General features: G+C 46.8%; 1 protein-coding gene and 1 long non-coding RNA gene across 2 annotated transcripts in view; one reads left to right on the top strand and one right to left on the bottom strand.

The window, feature by feature from the left end:
• Positions 1-17,380, top strand: part of LOC110482560 (uncharacterized) — a 51,835-nt gene extending 34,455 nt beyond the window's left edge. Inside the window, 2 exon segments of the mRNA XM_077789589.1 lie at positions 613-1,545; positions 8,001-17,380. Of these exon segments, the coding sequence (XP_077645715.1) occupies positions 613-1,545; positions 8,001-8,072 (1,005 nt within the window). The 3' untranslated portion in view covers positions 8,073-17,380.
• An 848-nt stretch (positions 17,381-18,228) lies between these two features.
• LOC116184724 (uncharacterized) lies at positions 18,229-18,801 on the bottom strand. The gene is made up of 2 exons (XR_004149439.2): positions 18,680-18,801; positions 18,229-18,448 (listed from the first exon to the last, which is right to left on the bottom strand). It is a non-coding gene; the product is annotated as an uncharacterized LOC116184724 (long non-coding RNA).
• Between the last annotated feature and the right edge of the window lie 5,835 nt (positions 18,802-24,636).

Here is a 24,636-nt window from a genome sequence, read left to right as displayed (position 1 = left end):
TGTTTGGGAGGTTTTTATGGAGCCCAGGTGGCCGGTGACTTCTAGAGATGGACTTGGGCAGAGGAACCTTCAAACTCAATGTGCTCATCCCTTGTTTTCCCCTAAAACTAGGATTTCCCCTTCCCAACCCTCGGCCAGATGGAGGAGAAGGCTGCAAGAAAGGCGAAGATGTCCCGGGACCCCCAGGCAGGTGAGGAAGAAGTCAGTGCCCCTTTCCCCGTCTCTCCTGCTCCATCTCCCAGCCCAGCCTGGCCCCCGGCTGCAGGACAGCCCCACTGCCGGTGCCCTCCTGCCTGGGACACACTGGGGGATCTCCTTCCCCTTCCCTCTAGCACAGAGGCAAATCCCATCCTCTCCTTGTCTCTTCCTCCCCCAGGGAAGGAGCTGAGGATGGAGACTAGAGAGGACAAATCCCCATGGCAGAACCTCATGGAAGAGTCCATTTTGAGCGGATCCATGGCACAGGAATCTAAAAGGGAGGAAAAGCCCTGGAAATTGCACACAAGGAGGGGCTGCAAATTCAGATTGCGGGGATCTGAGGAGGAAAGACCCACCCTGGGCCAGGAAGGTGGCTGGAGATCAAGCCAGACCTCGGACCTAATGATGCATGAGCTTCCTGATGGGGAGAAACCCCACAAGTGTATGGAGTGTGGAAAGAGCTTCAAGAGGAGCTCTGACCTGATCAGCCACCAGAGGACCCACACTGGGGAACGGCCCTACGAGTGTGGGGAATGTGGGAAGAGCTTCAGGAGGAGCTCCCACCTGATCAGCCACAAGGCAATCCACACTGGGGAGAGGCCATACGAGTGTGTGGAATGTGGGAAGGGCTTCAGGCAGCGGGGTGCCCTGATCGTCCACCAAAAGATTCACACTGGAGAGAGGCCCTATGAGTGTGATAAATGCAAGAAGAGATTTCAGACCCGCTCCAATCTCCTCCTGCACTATCGGATTCACGCAGAAGAGAGGCCTTTCTGCTGCCCCAACTGCGGGAAGGGATTCAAGGACAACTCCACCCTCATCCAGCACCGTAAAATCCACACTGGGGAGAAACCCTACAAGTGTGGGCAGTGTGGGACGAGCTTCACACGGAGCTCCACCCTGATCAGGCACCAGTTGATCCACACTGGGGAACGGCCCTATAAGTGTGGGCAATGTGGGAAGGGCTTCAGTCGGAAGCCCATCCTGATCCAGCACCAGAGGACCCACACTGGGGAACGGCCAAACAAGTGTAGGGAATGTGGGAAGAGCTTCAGTCTGCGTTCCAAGTTGATCATCCACCAAAAGATCCACACTGGGGAGAGACCTTAAGAGTGTTGTGAGTGTGGGAAGAGATTTCCGATTACCTCCCATCTCCTTGAGCATCAGCAGATTCACATGGAGGAGAAGCCCTTCCGCTGCCCCGACTGCGGGAAGGGATTCAAGTGCAACTCCAACCTCATCAGGCACTGGCGCATTCACTCTGGGGAGAGGCCCCACGAGTGTTCTCAGTGTGGAAAGAGCTTTTCCAACAGCTCTCACTTGACCCAACACCAAATGGAGCCACCGGTAAGGGAAATCCTATCAGTGCCCCAACTGCGGGAAGAGCTTTGTATGCTGCTGTAACCCCATCCTCCACTGGAGAACCCACATTGGGAAGAGATGTGGTGACCCAAATTTTCTGTGATCCATGTTGGAAAGATAGCTGGATGCTGATGCTTATCCTTTCGTTTGGCCTTAATTTTCTTGTAATTCATCTTCATCCCATAAAAAGAGCCAAAACAGGGTTAAAAAGCAATAAATTGAACAAAGATGTCTAAATTCCCACCATTTCACAGGTGTTTGAGAGGGAATTGAAGGTCTGGGGACAGATTCTGGAGGATTTGTGGGTTCTGGGGGGATTTTAGGCACTGTTCCCTCTTCTCTAAAGGCCAAGAGGGATTGATCTGTCTCCTCAAAACAACTCAATCTCAGTGAAAGCAACTGAATTTTAACCCCTAAGGGCTCAATCCCATCTCTAAATCACTTGTTCCCACCTCAAAAACACTCTATCCCACTTACTTGAAGTGGGAAATTTACTTGATTTCACAGCTGCCAGGGTGAGCAGGAGTTGGAAGAAGATTGGGAGAATTAGGATCCAAATTTGGAGTGGTGGGATCAGGATTGTGAGGTGCTGGGGTGGTGTTGGATGGTGAGGGTGCTGCGACCTTCCTGAGGAAGAGTCCAGGGAAAGACAGCTCAGAGGCAGAGGCATGTCCTATTCTTCAGCCCAGCGAGTGATGTGTAACATGAAGATGGGAACTTGTATGGAGTTCGTAGAGAGCAAGTCTTGATTAAGAGCGGGGCACTCTACAAAGGAGACCGGGGACAAGAGCTCTGAGGAGCCTGGGAGAAATTGTTTTATATGGGGAAAGCAAGGGGTGGGACAAAGGGGACAGGCCAATGGGGTGTGAGGAATTAACAACCTTGCAAGGGCTTCTGGGGGCTCACCCTAACCAGAGAGTTTCTAGTTCAGGGCTTGGTCCTCAAGGGGAGCGCAGTAAGCTATTATCTTTCTGGATCACCAGCCTCCATAGTGTGGAATTGAGTGGGTGGGATGTATTTGGTAGTGAATAAAACTTTCATAATTAGTGATTTCTGTCCCATTCATTTTCAGTCAGTTGCAGTTCTGTTTTCAGAGTGCCACCTTCTCAGTTGATTGTGTTTGTGTCCTCCTTTCTCTCCCGCCTCTCTTCGCCTGCTCTGTTTCTCTCTCCATGTCTCCCTTAAGCCAGGTCAGCTGCCACCAAAGGCCCTGCCCTGATTTCATTCCCAATGCAGGAGCTACAACCATGGATGAAGTTATGAAGGCTGTCAATGGAAATGTCACTGTAGGATCTTGCTGCACTTGCCTTCCAGCCCCTTTTTAAGAGCTTTGCCTTCAAGGGCAGGAACATTTTTCCTTGCTGGGAACTGGAATTCCAGATGCTTGGAGTGTGTGCCATGCAGGACCATACAGACTGGGATCATATGGCCTGGAATCCTACAGACTGGGATTGCACAGACGGACCATATGGATCAAGGCCCTACAGACTGTCATACAAACTGGGATCATATGAACTAGGACGGCTGCACTGAAATGATGCGAAAAGGCGATCCTACCCTGCAGTGCAGCCAAAGCTCTCTGGAGTGAACACAGAGGTCCCATAGGTACATCCTGTACCCATCCAGGTACAGGTCCCCGTGCCGGTCTTGGAGAGATCTTGGAGCAATGCCAGTCCTGGTGCTGACCTTGGTCTCAGTCTCGGTCCCAGAGAGCTCTCAGTACTGGTCTCAGTACAACCACTAAATGCCATATTCTCTAGCTCAGGTGTTGATAAGGCCATTCTTGAAATGAATCCTGTTGTCTAACTCAATCCTCTCAGGGGTTCCATGTCTCCATAGGACTTGCTTTTCCACGCCCAGGATGCTGTTTCAGGCAGTAGCGTGAGGCAACCATCCAGTGGCTTCTACCATGGTGAGCACTCAGTGCTTGTCTTGGCGTGTCTGGGGCAGTGTGATGTAGTCAACCTGCCAGGCCTCCCCATACTTGTACTGGACCGTCGCCCACTGTACCACAGGGGCTTCACTCACTTGGGCTGTTTGGTGGCAGCACATATCTCACAGTCATGAATAACCAGAGAAATACTGTCCATGGTTAGATCCACCCCTCAATCTCGTGCCCACTTGTAGGTGGCATCTCTGCCCTGATGACCTGAGGCATCATGGGCCCATCAAGCTAGGAATAAGTCTCCCTTGTGTTCCCAATCTAGGTCTATCTTTGACACCCTATCTTTGCAGCCTGATATACCTGCTGATTCTTTTGGTGTTCCTCATTGGCTCTGCTCTTGGGGACATGGGCATCTACATGGCAGACTTTCACAGGTAGTATCCCTACCCTGGTAGCGATGTCTTTCCACTTATCAGCAGTCCAAACTGATTTTCCTCTACACTGCCTGTTGGCCTCTTTCCATCTCTCCAGCCACCCCCACAGAGCATTGACTACTATCTATGAATTAGTGTAGAGCTAGAGCTTTAGCCACTTCTCCCTTTCAGCAATGTCCAGGGCCAGTTGAACGGCTTTGAGTTCAGCGAGTTGACTTGATCCACCCTCTCCTTCAGTAGCTTCTGTAACCTGTCATATGGGGCTCCATACAGCTGCTTTCCACTTCTGCTTCTGCTGTATTGTTTTTATTTCTGTAACAATTCTGTAATGGTTTGCTCCTCCACCCCCCATTTTCTCCCAATGGTTCCACCCTGAGTTTTCCCAACATTCCCTCAGTGCCAATCTCCCTGAAAATTCTTAGGCACTTTGCCCTCCCCTCCCTGGTACCCACTCAGTTCCCCATCCCATTCTTCCCGAATCTTCTACCCTGGGCATGGAGGAATTGGATGAGGGCCCGGGTCCCTCCCTTAGGTTTCCCCCATTGTTTTTTGTATCTGTTTATTCTTTCGCCTTCCACCCCCCCCAAATCCCCCCATTGGTCAATGGGCGTTCCCTTCCCCTTGTTACCGCCCCAGTATTTAAGATGTTGCAAAAGCCTCGAGGCCACTTTTGGCTGCTGGATACTCTGTAATTCGGAGCTCCTCGGAGCCTGGATTAAAACTGAAACTGTTTTCCCAGCCTTGAGTAGACTCCCTTATTACCTTCTCAGATGCCACCTCTCTTCTAAACAAGGCAGACAGTGTAACTTTCTGCCTTAGCTGCTCCCCGACTCTCCTCGAGATCCAGGGGAGTAACCCCTGCAGTTGACCATGCCTCTGCTGGGCAGCAGAAGCCAGGGGGCTTGAGATTAGCACAGCGGCATGCTTCATTCCCACAGTGCAGCAAGAACCATCAGTAAAAAGAGTGTAATGTGTTTCTTCCCCTGGTAGTTGGTCATATGGTGGCGCTTCTTCAGCACATGTCTCTTGTTCCTCTTCATCAGTGAGACCAAAGTTTTCACCTTCAGGCCAGTTTGTAATTATCTCCAAAATCCTGGGGTGATTCAGGTTTCCAATACAGCCATGCTGTTTGATGAGAAGAATCCTCTTGCTCCATGTAGCACTGATGGTATGGTGGGTAGAGGGAACATTTGCTCTGAACATCCACTCCAGCACTGGTAGTCAAGGTGCTAGGAGAAGTTGTGCTTCTGTACCAATCACTTCTGAGGAATCTTGAACTCCTTCATAGGCTGCTAAAATTTCCTTCTCTGTTGGAGTATATTTGGCTTCAGACCCTCTGTAGCTCTGACTCCAGAATCCCAGTGGTTGGCCTCGAGTTTCATCAGGCACCTTCTGCCAAAGGCTCCAGGACAGACCATGGCTCCTGGCTGCAGAGCAGAGCACGTTATTCACATCTGGTCCTGTCCTGACTGGGCCAAGGTCTAATGCATGAGCGATCTCCTGCTAAATCTGGGCAAAGACTTGCTGCTGTTCAGGGCCCCAGTTGAAAGTGTTCTTCTTGCAGGTGACCAGGTAGAGAGGACTCATAATCTGGCTATACTCAGGAATGTGCATTCTACAAAAACCTATGGCGCCTAGAATAGCTTGTGTCTCCTTGTTGGATGATGGAGACATTGCTGTCATCTTGTTGATGACATCTGTGGAAATCTGACACCATCCATCTTGCCACTTCATTCCTAGGAATTCTCTCTCCCTTGACTTTTCTTAATGGCAAAGCCAGCTTCCAGCAGAATCTGGATGATCCTCTCTCCTTTCTCAAATACTTTCCTTGCTGTGTTCCCCCACACAATGATGCCATCGATGTACTGCAGGTGCTCTGGAGCTTCACCCTTTTCCAGTGCAGCTTGGATCAGTCCATGGCAGATGGTGGGGCTGTGCTTCCACCCTGGGGTAGTTGGTTGCAGGTGCACTGCACGCCCCTCCAGGTGAAAGCAAACTGAGGCCTGCCTTTTGCTGCCAGAGGAATGGAGAAAAGCACATTGGCAATATCAATAGTGGCATACCACTTTGCTGCCTTGGACTCCAGCTCGTACTGGAGCTCCAGCATGCGCTTAATGGTGGAGTCACTTAATTCAATGCACGATAGTCCACAGTTACGCACAGGCCAAGTGGGGCTGTTGAAGGGTGAGTGGGTTTTGCTAACCGTCCCTTGGCTCTCCAGCTCATGGATAATTTTGTGGATGGAAACCACAACATCTCGAGTTATCAGCAATGCACTGTCGAAGTGGGAATTGGTACTCGTTGCTCTTCCACCTTCGAGAGTCCTACTGCAGATGGGTTTTCTCATAGTCCAGGCAAGGTGTTCAATTGTTGGACACCCTCTGTCTCTACAGCAGCTATCCCAAATGCCCACCTGAGTATCTTTGGGTCTTTAAAATACCCGCTTCAGAGGTAATCTATGCCCAAAATGCACGGGGCCTCTGGGCCAGTTGCAATAGTGTTTCTTCCACTCATTTCCAGTCAGGCTCACTTCAGCTTCCACCAAGGTAAAATCCTGTGATCCCCCTGTCACTCCAGTGATAGAGACAGATTCTGCCCCTCCATGTCTTGATGGGATTAATGTGCACTGCGCACCAGCATCAACCAAATCTTTATATTTTTGTGGTTCATATGTTGCAGACCAATGAATCCACACAGCCCAAAAACCACGTTTTTCCCTCACCTCTACCTGGCCAGAGGCAGGGCCCCTCTGAGCCTGGTTATTCTTTCCTTAGGCACGTGTCTTAGTGGTTCCTTCAAGGCAATCAAAAATATCATCATCATCATCATATATGGCAGTTCAGTTACGGGCCACTGGATCTGCTTCCCTTTTGCCGGAATTTCCTCTCTGAGTCTTGCCTTCCTTCAATTCATACACCCGTTGTGCCAGAGCAGCAGTAGATTTTCCGTTCCACCTCCTCATGTCTTCTCCACAATCATGCAGGAAGAACCACAGCTCAGCTCATGGGGTGTACCTTCTCTCCCCGTCTGGGCGTCTGCGTTGAATATCAGGGCCTCTAATTTATGCTGCCGAGATTTGGAGAAGGTCCTCTTTAATCTCCTCCCTGAGTCTCTTATGATGCTCCTTTATCTTGTCTTCTAATTTCTGCAGACTTGTTTCCACTGCTGCAATTCTGGCATGTGTTGGGCCATGTACAGCATCTGCATATGCTTGGAGCTTCTTTGCCATATCAAGCATGGTCTCATCCCTCTCATCCCGCTTCATAATTGCTAGAGCAGAAGCATATTCATGTGGCCCAAGCCATACAAGTTTTCACCACATCAAAGATATACATGGTACCAAGTCTGGATTCCTAGTTGTTATGTCATCTGAGAAGATAATCTCTGCCACTGCCGTTTCTCTCAGACATTGGATCCCTTGTTCTATAGTCTTCCACTGAGTCTGCTGCATATAAAGATCATCTGCACACAGGTATCTTTGTGCTACTTTCCAGAACCCGTGCCCAGAGGCTGTGAGGGTTAGCCTCCCTCATCATTCCTTAGCCAATGACAGGATCATTTGACAGGGATCCCAAATGTCTTGCTTCAGTGCTATCCAGAATTATAGCTTTGCCTGCAGCATCCCAAAGACACACCAACCAACTAATTACAGACTCATCAAGTTGTCAAGTGTAATCCTTTCTTAGGCCATGAAGGTCCTCTAGGGAAAAGGACTCAATATTGGCCTCTGATCTGTGCCAGTTGCTTTGACTCCTGATTTTATGTAAGGAGGCATTGAGGGTCCTTCTCCTGCATCATAATCATCATCATCATCCACTGGTCAATTGGTCTTTTCTGTGCCCTTTCCACTTCTCGTGCTAGTAGCAACAGCCATTGGTTGAGGCTTACAGTCTGGTTTAGCTGCTGGCTTAGGCTCACTGTCTGGTTTAGCTGCTGGCTTCGAGCCTGGGCTGTTGGCTGCAGCCTGAGTGACTGGGATAGCTGCTGATTTATCTCCCTGCTCCCCTTCCTCTGTCTGCTGCCCTATAGTATCTAGCAGGGTGCGATAAGCACATGCCAGGGCCCCAGACCACTGCAATGATCTTTTCCTCCTTAGACTTATCATGGCACTTCTCTTTCAGGTACTTTGCCACCTCAGCTGGGTTCTGAATTTGTTCACATGGAAAGTCCCAGGCTGTGAGAAACTGCATTGAATTGTTTGTTCATCAAAAATATGAAATTAGGATAAAAGGGTGGTGGGGGTCGGGGCATGGAATTTGCAGGCTTGGGCAAGGCTGGTAACCGCAAACAAAGACTGTGAAAGATCTTGCAGGACTGGCTGGAACTGATAACCGCAGCGGAAGGAGATCCATCACCTCCACTTGTCAAACAAACTACTGCTGAGACTGATAACCGCAGTGGAAGGAGATCCATCACCCCCACTTGTGCTGGATAAAAAGGGACTGAAGAGAAGAAAGGTTGTCAGCTTTTGGCGGAGCCAGGCTCCCAGCTGAACCCAGCGCTGTTTTGCTTGCTATTGCTTGCTGTAATTAACAAAATTATTAATTGATCTTAAAAGGCTGAATCAAATTATTTGCCTCAATTTATAACAAATTTGGTGCCGTGACTCAGATCAGAACACCTGGAGAGGAGGTCTCCTGAGGAGGCGCCCCACTGCCTTTGCTTTAACAGTGGCCTTACGGGGACACTCCTCCCCAGACTCCGACCGACAAACCTAAATCCGATAGCAAGCAAGGAACTGCCGGCTACCCCCTTAATCTTTGTGCACGAAGCCCCGGGCGAAGATACCGGATGGTGTAAGTATTTTCCGAAGGACCTGGTGTCCGGAGGAGGCCTGTTCTGGGAGAACGGGACCGCCTGGTCGGGGGTGGGGACCCTGGAGTGTGACGAGTATGGTGTATGAGAGGGAGCCAGCAGCTCGGACTCCCCAAGCAAGTGCGGACCTCATAGTAGTGCGGTTCCCATATCCGGCGACGGACTGGGCCATGAATTGAGGGAAGCAAGTGTGTGTGTGAGAGAAGGTACTCCAGAAGATGGGTCAGAGGAAAAGCAAGCCTGCTGAACCCATGGGTGGGGGAATCCCTGTAAAACTTCCCCATATTCCAGAGGATAGTCCATTAGGCTTGATGATTAAATATTGGAATACCTTTCCTTCTAGGAAGGGAAAAGATAAAGTAAGAATGGCTCATTACTGCATGGAAGTCTGGTGGGGGAAACAAATAAGAGGGGATCAGTTACATTGGCCAGTATTTGGGTCTTTTGAGGATTGGATCTGTCAGGCCTTAAATATTTACGTTAATTCAAAAGAACCCTTTAATCTAGAAGAAAGTGAATAGGCAGCCCTCTGGATAAGAGGAGAGACAAGGGCAAAATTATTTGCTCTCAATATCGAGGGGAAGAAAAAGAGGTCAAAAGAAATTGAATTACCTCCAGGCATTCCCCCTCCCTACATACCGCCACCACCCCCACCTCTTCCATTGCCACCTCCACCGCCACAACCTTTATACGCCCCCTCCCGGAACCTTCGCTAATCGACCACCCGGGTCCCTTGGCACCCACCCAAGAATTATCGGAGAATGAGGGACCGGAAGGTGAAATGTTGGAGGAAAATATCCCTGAGGGTCCTCGGCGAGTAACCCGAAGCCAGACCCAACAAAAGGGAAAGCAAGAATTGGGTATATTTCCCCTTAGAGAGCATGGAATGGGAATGGTGCCTAACCCAAATGCTGCACAACCAGGACAGCCTGCCCAGATTCTAGGAATAGGGTACATATCCGTCCCATTAAACTCGGGGGATGTTAGGGAATTTAAAAAGGAAGTGGGACATTTGTTAGAAGATCCTTTAGGGGTGGCGGAGCGGTTGGATCAATTTTTGGGACCTAATATTTATACTTGGGAGGAGATGCAATCCATGTTAGGGATTTTGTTTTCTGCAGAAGAGAGGAGAATTATCAGAGAAACTGGCATGAGAGTCTGGGATGATGAATATCAGCAGGGACCATTAGCAGATACTAAATGGCCCCTACAGAATCCCCAGTGGAATAATCAAGACCCGTTACACCGTACCCATATGGGCGATTTGCGAAATATAATAATACAGGGAATAAGGAAGGCTGTCCCTCGTGGACAGAATGTACAAAAGGCATTCAAGGAACAACAAAAGAAGGATGAAGATCCAACTGAGTGGTTGGAGAGGCTGAGAAAAGCTTTTCAGTTATATTCAGGGGTGGACCCTAACACTCCTGAAGGAGAGACACTGTTGAAAGTTCATTTTGAAAGTTCATTTTGTGGTAAACTTGTGGGTGGATATTCGAAAGAAGTTGGAAAAGTTAGAAGGGTGGCAAGCAAGGGGGCTGGATGAGTTACTGTAGGGGGCTCAGAAGGTTTATGTTAGGAGGGAGGATGAGAACTACAAGAAGCAGTCTAAGATTATGTTAGCAGCTGTAAGGGAAGGACAAAGGCAATCTCCCCAAAGAAGGGGTGGTGGTCACCCAGCAGGTTTGAGGGGAGCTGGTTGACAGGTGCATGAAGGAAGACAAGGTGGAGGAGATAGGATTGTTTGCTTTTACTGTGGGAAAAAGGGACATATGAAGCGGGAATGCCGACAAAGGATGGCTGATGGAAAGCAGTTTAAGGAAGATTAGGGGTGTCAGGGGCTCTATCTGCTGGGGACAAGAGAAAGAACAGAGCCCCTGGTAAAATTAAAAATAGGTCCCCAGCAGCAAAAATATGAGTTCCTTGTGGACTCAGGGGTGGAAAGATCGACCGTCCAGACCCTTCCCCAGGGGTGTAAGATTTCATCTGAAATAATACAGGTGATTGGAGCCAAAGGGGAACCCTTTGGAGTACCTGTAATCAAGGATGTACTCTTAAAAGTAACTCCAAATTAGGAATTGGGTCATTTTTATTAGTACCAGAAGCAGATTATAATTTACTGGGAAGGGATTTGATGATTGAACTGGGGATAGGTATAGAGATTAGTAAGGGAGAACTGACAGTAAAATTGTGTCCTCTCCGGGCTGAGGATGAGAAAAAGATTAATCCAGCGGTTTGGTACACCCCTGATAGTGTAGGAAAATTAAATATTGAAGCCTTTGAAGTAACTATTAGGAACCCAGAGATACCTGTCAGAATTAGGCAATATCCTATATCTAAGGAGTGGAGGCAAGGACTGAAACCAGAAATAGAAAGGCTTTTAGAAAAGGGACTTTTAGAACCATGTATGTCCCCTTTTAATACCCCCATTTTACCAGTAAAGAAACCCAATGGTAGTTATAGGTTAGTACATGATTTACGGGAAATTAACAAAAGAACCGTTGAAAGGTTCCCCATGGTAGCTAACCCACATACCCTTTTAAGTCAACTTGGCCCAGAAAACCAGTGGTATAGTGTAATAGATCTCAAAGATGCCTTCTGGGCTTGTCCCCTTAAGGAAACTTCTAGAGATTATTTTGCTTTTGAATGGGAAGATCCAGATACACATAGAAAACAACAATTGAGGTGGACAGTTCTTCCCCAGGGGTTTACAGAATCCCCAAATCTGTTTGGACAAGCTTTGGAACAAGTACTAGAAGGTTATTCTTTAGGGGAAGGGATGGTGTTACTACAATATGTGGATGATTTATTAATTGCAGGGAAAGAGGAGAAAAAAGTAAGGGAAGAAAGTATAAAACTCCTAAATTATTTAAGCCTTAAGGGACTTAAAGTCTCTAAGTCAAAATTGCAGTTTGTAGAAGAAGAGGTCAAATATCTCGGGCATTGGTTGACAAGGGGAACCAAGAAATTGGACACTGATAGAATCCAAGGAATACTTTCCCTACAGGCCCCACAGAACAAAAGACAAGTCCGACAGTTACTGGGACTCTTCGGGTATTGCCGACAATGGATCGAAAATTTTAGTGGAAAAGTTAAATTTTTATATGAAAAATTAACTAATGATGGGTTATTGAAATGGAGCACCAATGATGAAGATCAATTAGAAGCATTAAAAACTGAACTAGTCAATGCCCCAGTCCTTAGCATTCCAGATTTAAAGAGATCATTTTACTTATTTATTTGTGCAAATGAGGGAGTAGCATATGGTGTGTTAGCTCAGGATTGGGCTGGAAAAAAGAAACCGGTAGCTTATCTCTCCAAACTCCTGGATCCCGTTAGTCGGGGGTGGCCCACATGCTTACAGGCTATAGTGGCTGCTGCTCTCCTGGTAGAGGAAGCTGGGAAGATAACCTTTGGAAGTGAGCTAAAAGTCTTATCTCCCCATAACATTCGTGGAGTTTTGCAACAGAAGGCTGACAAATGGATAACGGCTGCCAGACTCCTAAAGTATGAAGGCATCCTACTCTCCTCTCCTAAGTTAAGTATAGAAACAACAAGCCTGCAAAACCCAGCCCAGTTTTTATATGGAGAACCAATTACAGAACTAACACATGATTGCTTTCAACAAATAGAGGAACAAACAAAAATAAGGCCGGATCTTGAGGAAGAAGAGCTAGAGGAAGGGACTCGATTGTATGTAGATGGGTCCTCTCGAGTTCTGGAAGGGAAAAGGAAATCCGGGTATGCTATAATAAACATTTAAGACAGTAGAATCTGGTCCCCTTAGCCCCAGCTGGTCAGCCCAGGCATGTGAATTATATGCGGTGTTTAGGGCTCTAAAATTATTGGAAGGGAAAAGTGGGACTATTTTCACTGATTCTAAATATGCCTATGGAGTAGTTCATACTTTTGGAAAAATCTGGGAAGAAAGGGGACTTATTAACTCACAGGGAAAGAGGCTGGTACATAAAGAATTGATTTGGCAGGTATTACAAGCCTTGAGGAGGCCAGAGAAAATAGCCATTGTCCATGTAAAAGGACATCAAGCAGGGATTGGAAATTTGATACGAGGAAACAATTTGGCAGACCAGGAAGCGAAACGAGCAGCCCTGATGAATTTAAAGCCATGTACAGGGCTTGTCACAAGGAGAGAGGATTGCTGACTTAGAAGATCCACCGTGTTGGGTTTGCTGGAAATACTATGGGATAGACTCAATAAAATGTGCCTGTGATACCCCTCGAAAGAAACATTGCTGGTGTCATGGACCTATTGATTACATACTAGCCTTCACTGTGCAAGAAAAGGAGAAATTAGGCCAGATGGGGATAAGAGAAAAAGAGGAAGGCAAATGGGTATTGCCCGACGGGCGGGAAGTACACCCAAAAGGGATGGCAATGAGGGTCCTACAAGCAATCCATGAGAAAACCCACTGGGGTACACAAGCTCTGGTTGATCAATTTGCTATAAAATATATGTGTATAGGAGTCTATAACCTTGCAAAACAGGTAACTCAACAGTGTTTAACTTGTCAAAAAGTGAATAAACAACAACTGAGAGAAAGACCAATGGGCGGCAGGGAACTAGCACAAAGACCCTTCTCACACATACAAGTAGATTTTACAGAATTGCCGAAAGTGGGGAGATATAAATATCTATTGGTACTGGTAGACCATTTAACCCATTACGTGGAAGCCTATCCTACTGCCCGAGCCATCTCAAACACCGTAGTAAAAGTGTTACTAGAACAAATTATTCCCCGATGTGGATTAATTGAATATTTAGACTCAGATAGGGGACCTCATTTCACTTCTAAGGTCGCAAAAGATGTTTTAATGGCCTTAGGAACCCAGTGGAAATATCACACTCGTGGCATCCACAGAGCTCGGGGAGAGTGGAAAGGATGAACGGGGAGATAAAAAAACAACTGACAAAATTGATGCTAGAAACCAAGATGTCATGGGTCAAATGTTTGCCTCAGGCTTTATTAAATATTCGAACTCAACCCCGAACTGATGTAGGAATCTCCCCATTTGAAATGCTATTTGGAATGCCTTATGATATGGAAGCCCCTACAGACCATCCGTGCTTGAAGGATTCCCAGATTAAGCATTATATCATACAAATTATGAGCCGAAGGCAGGAATTGAGGGAAAAAGGGATGTTGACACAGAGGCCACCTTTAGACATTACAATACATAAAATCAAACCAGGGGACAACGTGCTTATTAAATCCTGGAAAGAAAATTCTTTAACCCCACGTTGGGAAGGCCCCTTTGTTGTTCTGCTTACCACAGGAACTGCGATATGGACAGCCGAGAAGGGGTGGACACATGCCAGTCGAGTTAAAGGTCCGATCACCACAGATGACCAGTGGAAAGTGACCAGCCTGCCTGGGGATTTGAAGGTTACTATTAAGAAAAACCGATGAACTCTGTGTGTACCATTCAAGTTGATCACAAAGGGGAACAAAAGGGATATGATTACCTGCTTGTTAGTGATTATTTGATAATTTGTAATAAGGTAGATTGTGATTGTTATCCTTTTGTGTGCTTTGCGTGTAAAGTTTGCCAAGAACGGTGGTGGGTCCATTGCCAAAAGGGGAGGCCGCCAACTGGGGTCTGTACGGAATGCTATAAGGCTGAACGAAAGTTAACCAAAATTGTGTTAAAATTAGGGGAATTGGAAAAACAGTGGGTTCGTTTTGAGTCTGAGGATTGGTGGAAAATATACACAAAAGGAGTGCATCCAGGAAACAAAAGTTGCCCAAATTATAAAAGGGTGTTGTCGGAGGGAACTAAAGGGGGTCCCGTGTGACCCACCCCCAGTCAAGGATAAAAATAGGGAACAGTGCGAAGTTAGGCAGGAGCAGGGGAAGGGACGCCCAGGCGAGTACCGCTGCTGCCGAGAAGATGGTTCACTGTGGAAAAAATGACGGGAGACAAGTCCATTCTATAATGTCAACAAGTCTCAGTTTATTTCAAGCACACATGTATAGTTATACCCGTTATAATGAAGCTCATGCATATTGCAAAATTTAAGCTCATCATTGGTGTATGAAAAACAGGTCAACCCCGCCTTTGGAGCTTTCTAAGCTTGCTTTGTTTTCCCTTACATTTATCTTTTTGCTGAACATTCTACTGTTGGGAACCAGCTTAGCCAAGGACATAAGATATTATTGCTACATCTGCTATTGCTGCACTGTGCAATTTTCAGCTACTACTTCACTAACTGCATGTAGTCATGTCCTTTCTCACGAAGCCATTCTTCCACAAAACTCTCCATAGTTCACCTCGCGGCTTGAAGCAACCGGGTCGGCGAGCGAGGCAGAGGGGAAAAAGCCAGGTCCCCCCGCAATGGAATAATGCTGAAATGCTCCAACTATTGCCAACCGAGTACTAGGTTCCCCTGGACAACCCGTCTGATTGCCTCTGAAACACCAAAAAGGCAACAAACCCAAAAAGGGAAAACAGGATATTATGCCATAAAAACAAGGTCAGGACCCCACCCTTATTGGCAGATTATAAGTATTTTAATGCTTTGTATTATACATAAAGGGGAGGGTTCCCCGGCTCTGCACCAGCCCTTTAAGTGGACGCTAACTGGAATAGATGGCAGGGTAATTCGGAGTCAGATAACATCTGGACCCCCTATTTTTACCCCACAGATATGTGAACTAGCCCCTGTAGAGCCCTGTTTTAATACCGCAGGATTTTACATGTGTCCAGCATCGAACCCAGGAAAGGGGTATTGCAATTACCCTGGAGAATATTTCTGTGGGTACTGGGGGTGTGAAACAATAGCCTCAGACTGGCAGGCAGCAGGAGATAAATTTCTTAAAGTATCATGGGGACCCTATGGGTGTACACCTCCACAAAAGGATTCTAGTGGTGCCTTCCTGGGCGGGTGGAAAGGGAGTTGCCAATTTGTGCATTTAAACATAACTGAGCCCATAGACCCAGGATAGATGTTGGGAAGATCATGGGGCTTTCGATATTTGGAACCTGGAAAAGACAGAGGGAGCGTATTTATCATAAAGAAGGGGCCTGTACCAGCAGAGACACAGGCTGTGGGCTCTAATCCTGTAATAGCTGGAGATTTAACAGCTAGGAACCTGATAACGGATAGCCAAACTACAACTCCTACAACACCGCCAAGTGGGGATTCCCGGTTTAACACTCTCTGGAAGTTAGTTGAGGGAGTATATAAAGTCTTAAATGCTACTCAGCCAGAATTAACAGAACACTGTTGGCTCTGCTTTGATATTAGGCCTCCATTTTACGAAGCTGTAGGGATATCTGAAAAAGCGAGACGTCTTAATGGTAGCAATCCCCCGCAATGTAATTGGAAAGATTCCCGGGGTAAAGGAATGACTTTGGCTTCAATAACAGGAAGGGGATGATGTAGAATACCCACACACCTGGAATATTTATGTGAGATTGTTACTAAAGCTAAACAGGAAGATATTCCAGCTAAATGGCTAGTTCCCGCTAAAAACACCATGTGGATCTGCTCAAAAGGAGGATTCACCCCCTGCATTTCCTTAGAAATATTTAATGAAACCTCTGACTATTGTATACAGGTAGCTGTGATTCCAAAAATTATCTATCACCCCAACGAAAATATGTATAATGTAAAAAACATCCCAAAACACCATATACAAAAACGAGAGCCTTTGACTGCACTTACAGTGGCAGTTTTAATGCTTGCAGGGGGAGCAGGTGTCGGTACAGGAGTAGCCTCCCTAGTAAAACAAACAAAGGAGTTTAATTCCCTGAGGATTGCTGTAGACAAAGATTTGTAACGTATAGAACAATCAATATCAGCATTAGAAAAATCAGTAAGGTCCTTATCGGAAGTAGTTCTGCAGAATAGAAGAGGACTAGATCTGTTATTCTTACAACAGGGAGGACTGTGTGTGGCCCTCCGGGAAGAATGTTGTGTCTATGCAGACCACACTGGGGTGCTATGAGACACCATGACAAAACTGAAAGCAGGACTTGAGAAAAGGGAAAGAGAGACCCAGCAGAGCTGGTATGAGACCTGGTTTAATCACTCTCCTTGGTTAACTACCTTGCTATCTACAATTGCGGGTCCTTTAATATTATTAGTGTTAGGATTAACATTTGGCCCATGTATATTCAACAAGGTAATTGGAATAGTAAAAAGAAGATTAGAAGCAGCACACCTGATGCTAATCAAAGCCAAATATGAAACTCTCCCTGGAGATCCTGAGGTAGAAGATACTTTGATTCTAGCCCACCAAGAAATAAAACGATTTGATGAACAAAATGATAAAAGATGAAATGGGGAATGTGAGAAACTGCATTGAATTGTTTGTTCATCAAAAATATGAAATTAGGATAAAAGGGTTGGGGGGTTGGGGCATGGAATTTGCAGGCTTGGGCAAGGCTGGTAACCGCAAACAAAGATTGTGAAAGATCTTGCAGGACTGGCTGGAACTGATAACCGCAGTGGAAGGAGATCCATCGCCTCCACTTGTCAAACAAACTACTGCTGGGACTGATAACCATAGTGGAAGGAAACCCATCACCCCCACTTGTGCTGGATAAAAAGGGACTGAAGAGAAGAAAGGTTGTCAGCTTTTGGCGGAGCCAGGCTCCCAGCTGAACCCAGCACTGTTTTGCTTGCTATTGCTTGCTGTAATTAATAAAATTATTAACTGATCTTAACAGGCTGAATCAAATTATTCGCCTCAATTTATAACACAGGCTATAGGGTCAGAAAATTCCTTTAATATTTGGCCCATATCCTCCCATTTCCCACACCACTCAGGATTTCTCACACCTAGGTATACTCCTGGGTCAGAGGTCTCTTCAGCCCCTCTAGAAATCTCAGTCCTCATTCTAGAGAGACTGCAGACTGTATAGAGAAAGCTTACCAGATTAAACACCAGGAAGATGGTTTCTTTAACAGTCAGGGGAAACACAACATTCTCCAATAGGGAGGTAACAAATTCAGAGGAGAAGAAGGAAAGCAAAGGCTGAAAAACCTCATCCCCTGCTTGTCCTCTAACAAACTGGCTGTACAACCAAAACCATGAACCATACATTGCTGGAACAGACTCCAGCACCTTTATAAACCCCCTGCAAGCCATGACACCCAAGCCCAGCCCAATGGATATTCTGGTCAGTGCCCCTCTGCTGCAAAAACTGTGTATTAGGGACAATACCAGAGCTATTTCTGGATAAGAAAAGAAACCTAGGAACCATAGAGGTATGATGACCTCAAAAAACACTAGGGACCAGAAACACATGCAAGCCTCCACCCAAGAGATAATATGAATTCAGAGAACATAGCTACTAACTGCTCTATACCAACACCAAATAATTGCAATCAAAATACAATTAAAACAGAGTTTTTTCCACTTTCTCAAGCCCCACATTGTACACAAAATATTTGTCCTGGGTTAGGGCAAATTTGGGAGAAAACCTCCAGGAGGAGCCCCACCAGACAGCAAACCCCCATGGCCCCTCTCCCCCACCTGGTCTAGAAAGAATTTACTTAGAGAGAAGTGGAAAAAAAGTGTCAGTTTATTTAACAGACAGAAACACTCCCTGGCACAAGAACAACACCAGATGACAAAAACTCTTTCACCACTCTGAAGAGATGACAAATTCAGAAAGTCTCTCCTGGGAGTGGTCATCCAGTTCTCGGTCTCCGGTGCTGGGGATGGCTGCTGCAGGTCACAAAACACAGGTTCTTGGTGCTTCTCAGTGTTTCTCAGGTCCCAGTCTGGAGCAGGTTCAAATGGTATTCAGGAAAGGGAAAGAAAAAACAGCCCAGGGGAAAAAAAATGGAGTGCCTAGCTAAACAAACTAATAAGCAAAGCAAGGGCAAAAGCAAAAAAGCAGGAGTGAGAGCAAAGCAAAAGCAAGCCAGGAAGCAAGTAAGCAAGCCCTATCCTCTCTCCTAGACACAGACCTTAGGGGGAGGTGAGCCTGCTGATAACAAGACAAAACAAACCTTCACTTTTTGAAGCCAGTCCTGAAGGCACAGAACATAACATCAAGCATAAACAGAACACATGATTGCGGATACAATCACCATAACATCACCCTAGGACACTTCCCTTCCCCCACCCAGCCAGTTGCTGGGCAGGGGAGGTCTGGACTCTTCACTAACTGCAACAAAAGAGAGAGTGTTCCCCTGGGCATTCTCTGCTTTTAACCCCCTGTGTTTTCAGAGGCGTGTCCAGGTCTTCAGTGGTTACACTAAGTGTCAGTATTCAAAACTGACGACTGATTAGTGTGACCACAACTTCTCGAGAAAACTCACTTATGAACCTATGACAAGTGAGCTCTGCTGTGTGCTCCCAGCCCAGGCTTAGTTTAACCCATCTGTGCTGTGCCCGGGCTGGCTGCAGGCAGTGCCCCAGCCCTGCTGGGCTGTGCCCAGGAGCTGCTCCTGGTCAGAGCTGTCTCTCTGCAGTGCTGTCCTTGCCAGGAGTTCTTTGTGTCAGGAGTCCGGCCCAGCTCAGCAGCACAGACACAGCACAAGGGCTTTGTGACCAACTTCAATGACAGCCCCACAAGATCACCTTGGCTGAAGATTGCAGCCGTGAGACTGAGAGTGAGTGACTGAGTGGCAGAGAGCTGCCAGGGGTTTGGGCTTTTGATTTTCTGTTCCTGTGGGCGGGCATCCATTGGGACCAGCTATGGGAAATATTCAGTCCCGAGCTGAAAAGAATGTTTTTGTTAAGTTTTGGTGTTATGAACAAAACAGCCTGGCTGGGACACTTTAGCTCAAGCTAAGTACGGACATTGAAATGTTAATTAGATAATTGCTCCTGGTAATCACCTACACCCCCACCCAAACTAGGACTGGGATGCAAAATAAGCCAGTGGAATCATGGGAGGGGGTTTTGGGGATGAAAAACACGCCAAAATGAAAAAGAGGGGCACAGTGGAGGGGGCTGGATGGGTGTGCTGGTTGGGGAAAAGGGAACCCCATCCCTAGTCTGTGTTTGACCTGTCACCATAACCTGCTGAGGAACAGACTGGACTGGGATGTGGGAAGCAGGCGCAAGGAAATCAGACACTCTTCCTGGTGTTACCAGGAAGGAAGGAGAGGGATAGCTGCTGCTGGACTTTGGCATCAGGCTCTGCACATCCCCCCACCCTTCGGCTACCAGTGTGCCAGGAGGAAGGGAAAGAGGATGGTCTGCTGATGGGGACTTCAGATGCAGACTGGACACCTCTTCACCTCTGGCTCCCAGCGTGCCACAGAGACTCCAGAGATAGACTCTGCAGCCTTCTCACCCTTCGGCTACCGGAAGAAGCTACAACACTCCCCTGCCGAGCTGACTTTTTAATAAAGAGCTGAACACTAATAAAGGCATAAACCCTGTTCATTTCATTTGGGAAGTTTTAAAATTAGAGAGGAGTTAGTTTTCTGAGGGGAGTTTAGAATGTTTTGTTCACTTGTTGTTTAAGTATTTTCCTGCTATCTGTTGATTCTGTGTATCAGTTAGTTTTGGATGCTGTTGGGGAAAAGCTTTATATTTTACACACAGAAGGGATGTTGAAAGTTTGCAAATTTTGTCTATTGTTTAATTTAATTTATGGGATCATTTAATGAATTCCTGCTTCCAACCCTTTGAACTGGTTTGTTCAATCTGCCCTCCACGTTCCCAAACCCACATTCCCTAAGAACAGGATGGGAGATGGAGCCTCCACTTTGGCATAGATGAGCCATTTGCCGCCTGCCATCTCCCCTCCTTTTTTGTCCTCTCCTCAGGGTGGTAGTGGCCATGCTGCCCTGAGGTCTTCCTTTGCTTACGTTCCTGCATCCCCTAGTCCTAATCCCCCTTCCTAAAAACCACAAGATGGTGGCACTTCTGTGAGAGAGACCGCCATTTTAGATTCTCTCCTGCCTTCATCTCCATTTCCTGCCTTTACTCCAGGTGTCTCCCCTGTGACAGGTCCCACCTTGATATCAAGTTCCACCCCTATGTCGGGTCTGTCTTCTGTCATCAGAAAACTCTTCTCCAACGCCAGCTTCGCCTTCCCTCTTCTGGGTCCCTCCTCCAGTCCAGGCTTTTCCAGTTCCCATGTCAGTGGAACCAAATGTGGCACCGACCAGAAGTAGACATTTTGGCTACCAAAGGCCTTTGACACCGGGCATTGTCGGTTGCCAGAAAGGCCCATACCTCTGCCAGTAGACCTGCTTGACCCACTGAGGAAGAGAGTGATAGCTTATGTGAGAGTGAGGATGAGCCTGGGGATTATAGGCAGAGGATGTGGAGAAGACGCAAAGGAGGAGGACTGGGAGATGGTATCCAAGATTCAGGTAGCACCTGTGCACTATAAGCGGGGGACAAAACCTAAATGGGAATCTATTCTCCACAGGGAAACAAAGGATTTACTAGTAAAGGAATTAGATTATGGGAGGAGTTTACCCTATTTGAACAATTTGCTGGATGCAACATTTACCACCCACACAATTGTACCATATGATTTAAAACAGTGTATGAAAATTATAGTGTCACCTGCCAAGTTTATTTTGTGGAAAGGACTGTGGATAAATAAACTTGATGAGTTACTAAAAGGTTATGTTAAGGAGGAAGGGCAACAACATCTTGCAATGGACCACATTACTGGGGAAGGAGACTATACCAGACCACAGTATCAGGCTGAAGTCCTCCCCTGGTCAGTACTGGAAGATCTCAAAGCCACTGCATGATCCACCCTCCTCCAAACACCTGACCCTTCTACTCCCCACATTGAATTCACCAACATTTGCCAGGGCCTGGATAAGAACTATATAAAGTTTGTAGATTGCCTTATGAAAGCACTGGAAAAACAGTTAAACAATCAAAAGGTCTGAGATGAACTTATTCGCAAATTAGCTTTCTCTAATGCCATTATTGACTGCAAAAAGGTTCTGCATACCCTCCCCCCCCTTGAACCATAGCTGACCATCGCTCAGATGGTCGACACTTGCATCCACCAAGCAGTGTCAGACCGTGACTCCAGCCTAGGAGTCAAGGCACCAGCTGGGGTGCAATGGAAGCACTGTTTGCAGCAAAAGCACTTTCCCACAATACAGAACATAATAAAGGCAGGGGAAACTGTTCTAACTGCAGGAAGCTGGACATGTGGCAACAGACTGTAAATACAAGAATAACAACAATTCTCATTTTCCACCAAGCCTTCATTGCACAGCAATTGCCTGAAATGTTGCTGAAGCCAGCAGCACCAGCAGTCCTCAGGAAACTCCCAGCAGAGCACAGAGCAACCCTGTGCAATGACACCAAATACAAGGTCGTTCTGTCCCACATTTCCATCAGTGATAGCAAATCAACATGTAGAGCTTGTCCAGTCTATTGGGACTGGCCCATCTCCTCAGAGGAGCTTGGCCTGTGTCATGCCAGGGACCCAAAGGCAATTGGTAAGTGTTTTTTCCATTCAAATTGATGACATCTACAGTCACAAAATTCTGATGGGCAAGTATGGGCCACAAGACGTGCCCAGAGACGTTTTGATTTTAGTGGGCACTAGAGAGGGCATGGAAGGCCTGACCAGTATACCTGAAGTTTTAACTGTAACATCATTACAGGTAATGTGTTAAAAACCTTCCCATATTTATACCAAAAGGAATGGTGGTTGCACAAGCTCACCTCCTTCAAATCGGGATGGAAAATCCATCCAGTCCTCTTGTAATGTGGAATAGGTTTATGGGCCATGACAGACTAGTAGTAGAGTGCGCCTAAGGGAGCATCTATCAGGACTATTGGATACCGGGGCAGAGGTTACTATCACTTCACACTCCAAGTGGCCAGAAGAATGGCCTGTGGTTCTAGTTTCAGGGGTTATTTCAGCTATGGGTGGAACAACAAGAAGTTTCAGGTGTTGAGATACCATCTGTTTCCAGGCCCAGAAGGTAGGACTGCCACCATCAGATCTTTCATGAAAGGGGCACCTGTCACGCTTTGGGGCGGGATCTGTTGTCCCAGTGGGGGACTCATCTAGAAATCCTTAAGTCACCACAGGTTTTCCAGTAGGGGCCACTGAGCAATGTGCCACCCTGCAGCTCTCTTTTAGAAGCTGGAACAGCAGCTTCTGAAGCCTCTTTCGGAAGCTGGAACAGCAATGTGAGGTCTTCTGTTATAATTCCCAGCAGAGAACAAACCCAGCTGATGCTCCCACAAAGTTCCTGGAGTTCTTACAGGGTTCTGGGATTGTCCTTGATGTTGAATGGCTGGGGTAGTTCAGAGGGCAGAAAATTCAGTTCTAAAAGAAGATTCCAACCACAAACTGTACTTTCTCACTTAGTTTATATGTTATTCCATCGAGGTAGTCCTTATTATGTTACGCACACTTGATCACACACCAATCTCCCTGGTTTTATAGCTGAGGGAAATAGGTGAGCTGATTCTTTGGCAATGATAGCACAGAACTGTGGGAAGATTATGCTCCTGCACGGTGGGGGTGGAGGGAGGCAGAGATCTCTGAAGCTTGCTCTTGGGGAAAGAGGTTTATTGGGGGTGTAGGAAGGTCTGAGCCTCGTGCTATTGTAGCACGAGGCCAGGCTTAAGAGGACGGGGGAGGGGAGAGACAAACGGTAGGAGAGGGGAAGCCCCAGGAGGGGAAGAGGGGAGGAAGTCCCAAGAGGGGAGGAGAGGGCCAAGAGGGGAGGAAGTCCAAGATGGGGGAGAGGTTCTAAGAGAGGGAGGAAGTCCAAGAGACCGCATGGCCCCTCGGAGCTCCCTTTTCAGGGGCTCCTAGATGGGCCGGGACAAGGCATGGGCCAATGGGGTTACAGACATTGATGTTTTAGGGGCAGGTACAGAGGTGTGGGATGAGCCATACAATCTTTTGGGGGGTGGGATGGAACAGTCCATTTCACTCCAGGACTCATCTAAGGGCAGAAGTGACATCCGGCTAGCTGAGAGAACAATCATATCTATCTATCATCTGCAACACAGAACACCTTGCAAATATTTTTCAACAAGCAAAAATAAGTCATGGATTCTTCCATCAAAATGTGCCTGCCCTAGTTCAAATGTTTAAAAAGTCTTGAGACCAAGCCAGGACAATTGTCACCACCTGTCCCAATGGTCAATCCAAGCCCCTTTCATCTATCAGAAGTTGAGTCAACCCCTAAGGATTGCAGAATCTCTAGCTCTGGCAGACAGACATGACACACTATGCTTCTTTTGGTAAACAAAAAGTACATTCACATATCTATAGATATGTTTTCAGGAGCAGTCTTTGCCTCAGAACACTCAGGTGAAAAAGTCAAAGATGTCACCAAATATGGTATGTTAGCCTTTTCCACCTTGGGTGTTCCAAAAGAAATAAAGACAGACAATGGTCCTGTGTACACCTCCAAACAATTTCAACAATTCTTAGATCAATGGGGTGTACAACAAGTCACAAGCATATCCCATAACCCCACCAGACAGTCCATCATCAAGAGGGCACATCACTCCATTAAGCAGATCCTTTATCAACAGAAAGGGGGAGTCCAGACTATATCTCCAGCTGAGAGACTGGCAAAGGCCCTTGATGTTTTCCATTTTTTGAACAACTCATTCATGGAGCCTACTCCCCTGATCCTCCGTCACTTCTCTAATTCGACCCAAGCTCAGTTAAAAGAAAAACAACTAGTGTTGATCAAAATCCCTGAAACAAAACAGATTATGGACCCCTTTTCCTTAATAATGTAGGGGAGAGGGTATGCTTGTATTTCTACAGGATCAGGTCCAAGGTGGATCCCAGCTAAAAACATTAAGCTTTTCATCTAGGTGAAGAAACTGGCTCCTGAGAAACAGCAAAAAGACAAACAAGGATCACCAACAACAAACACCAAGGAAGCATGGAAATGAAAGACACAAGTCTCTCTGACAACACTACAACCCCCAATCTAGACAACATAGCATTCTACTTGAACATACTTACCAGAATCTCCTGCGAAGA

Source organism: Lonchura striata, chromosome 35 (assembly GCF_046129695.1).
Source record: "Lonchura striata isolate bLonStr1 chromosome 35, bLonStr1.mat, whole genome shotgun sequence".
NCBI classification, from domain to species: Eukaryota; Metazoa; Chordata; class Aves; order Passeriformes; family Estrildidae; genus Lonchura; species Lonchura striata.
The sequence above is the reverse complement of the archived record's forward strand: the minus strand, read 5'-3'. Positions and strand labels throughout refer to the sequence as shown.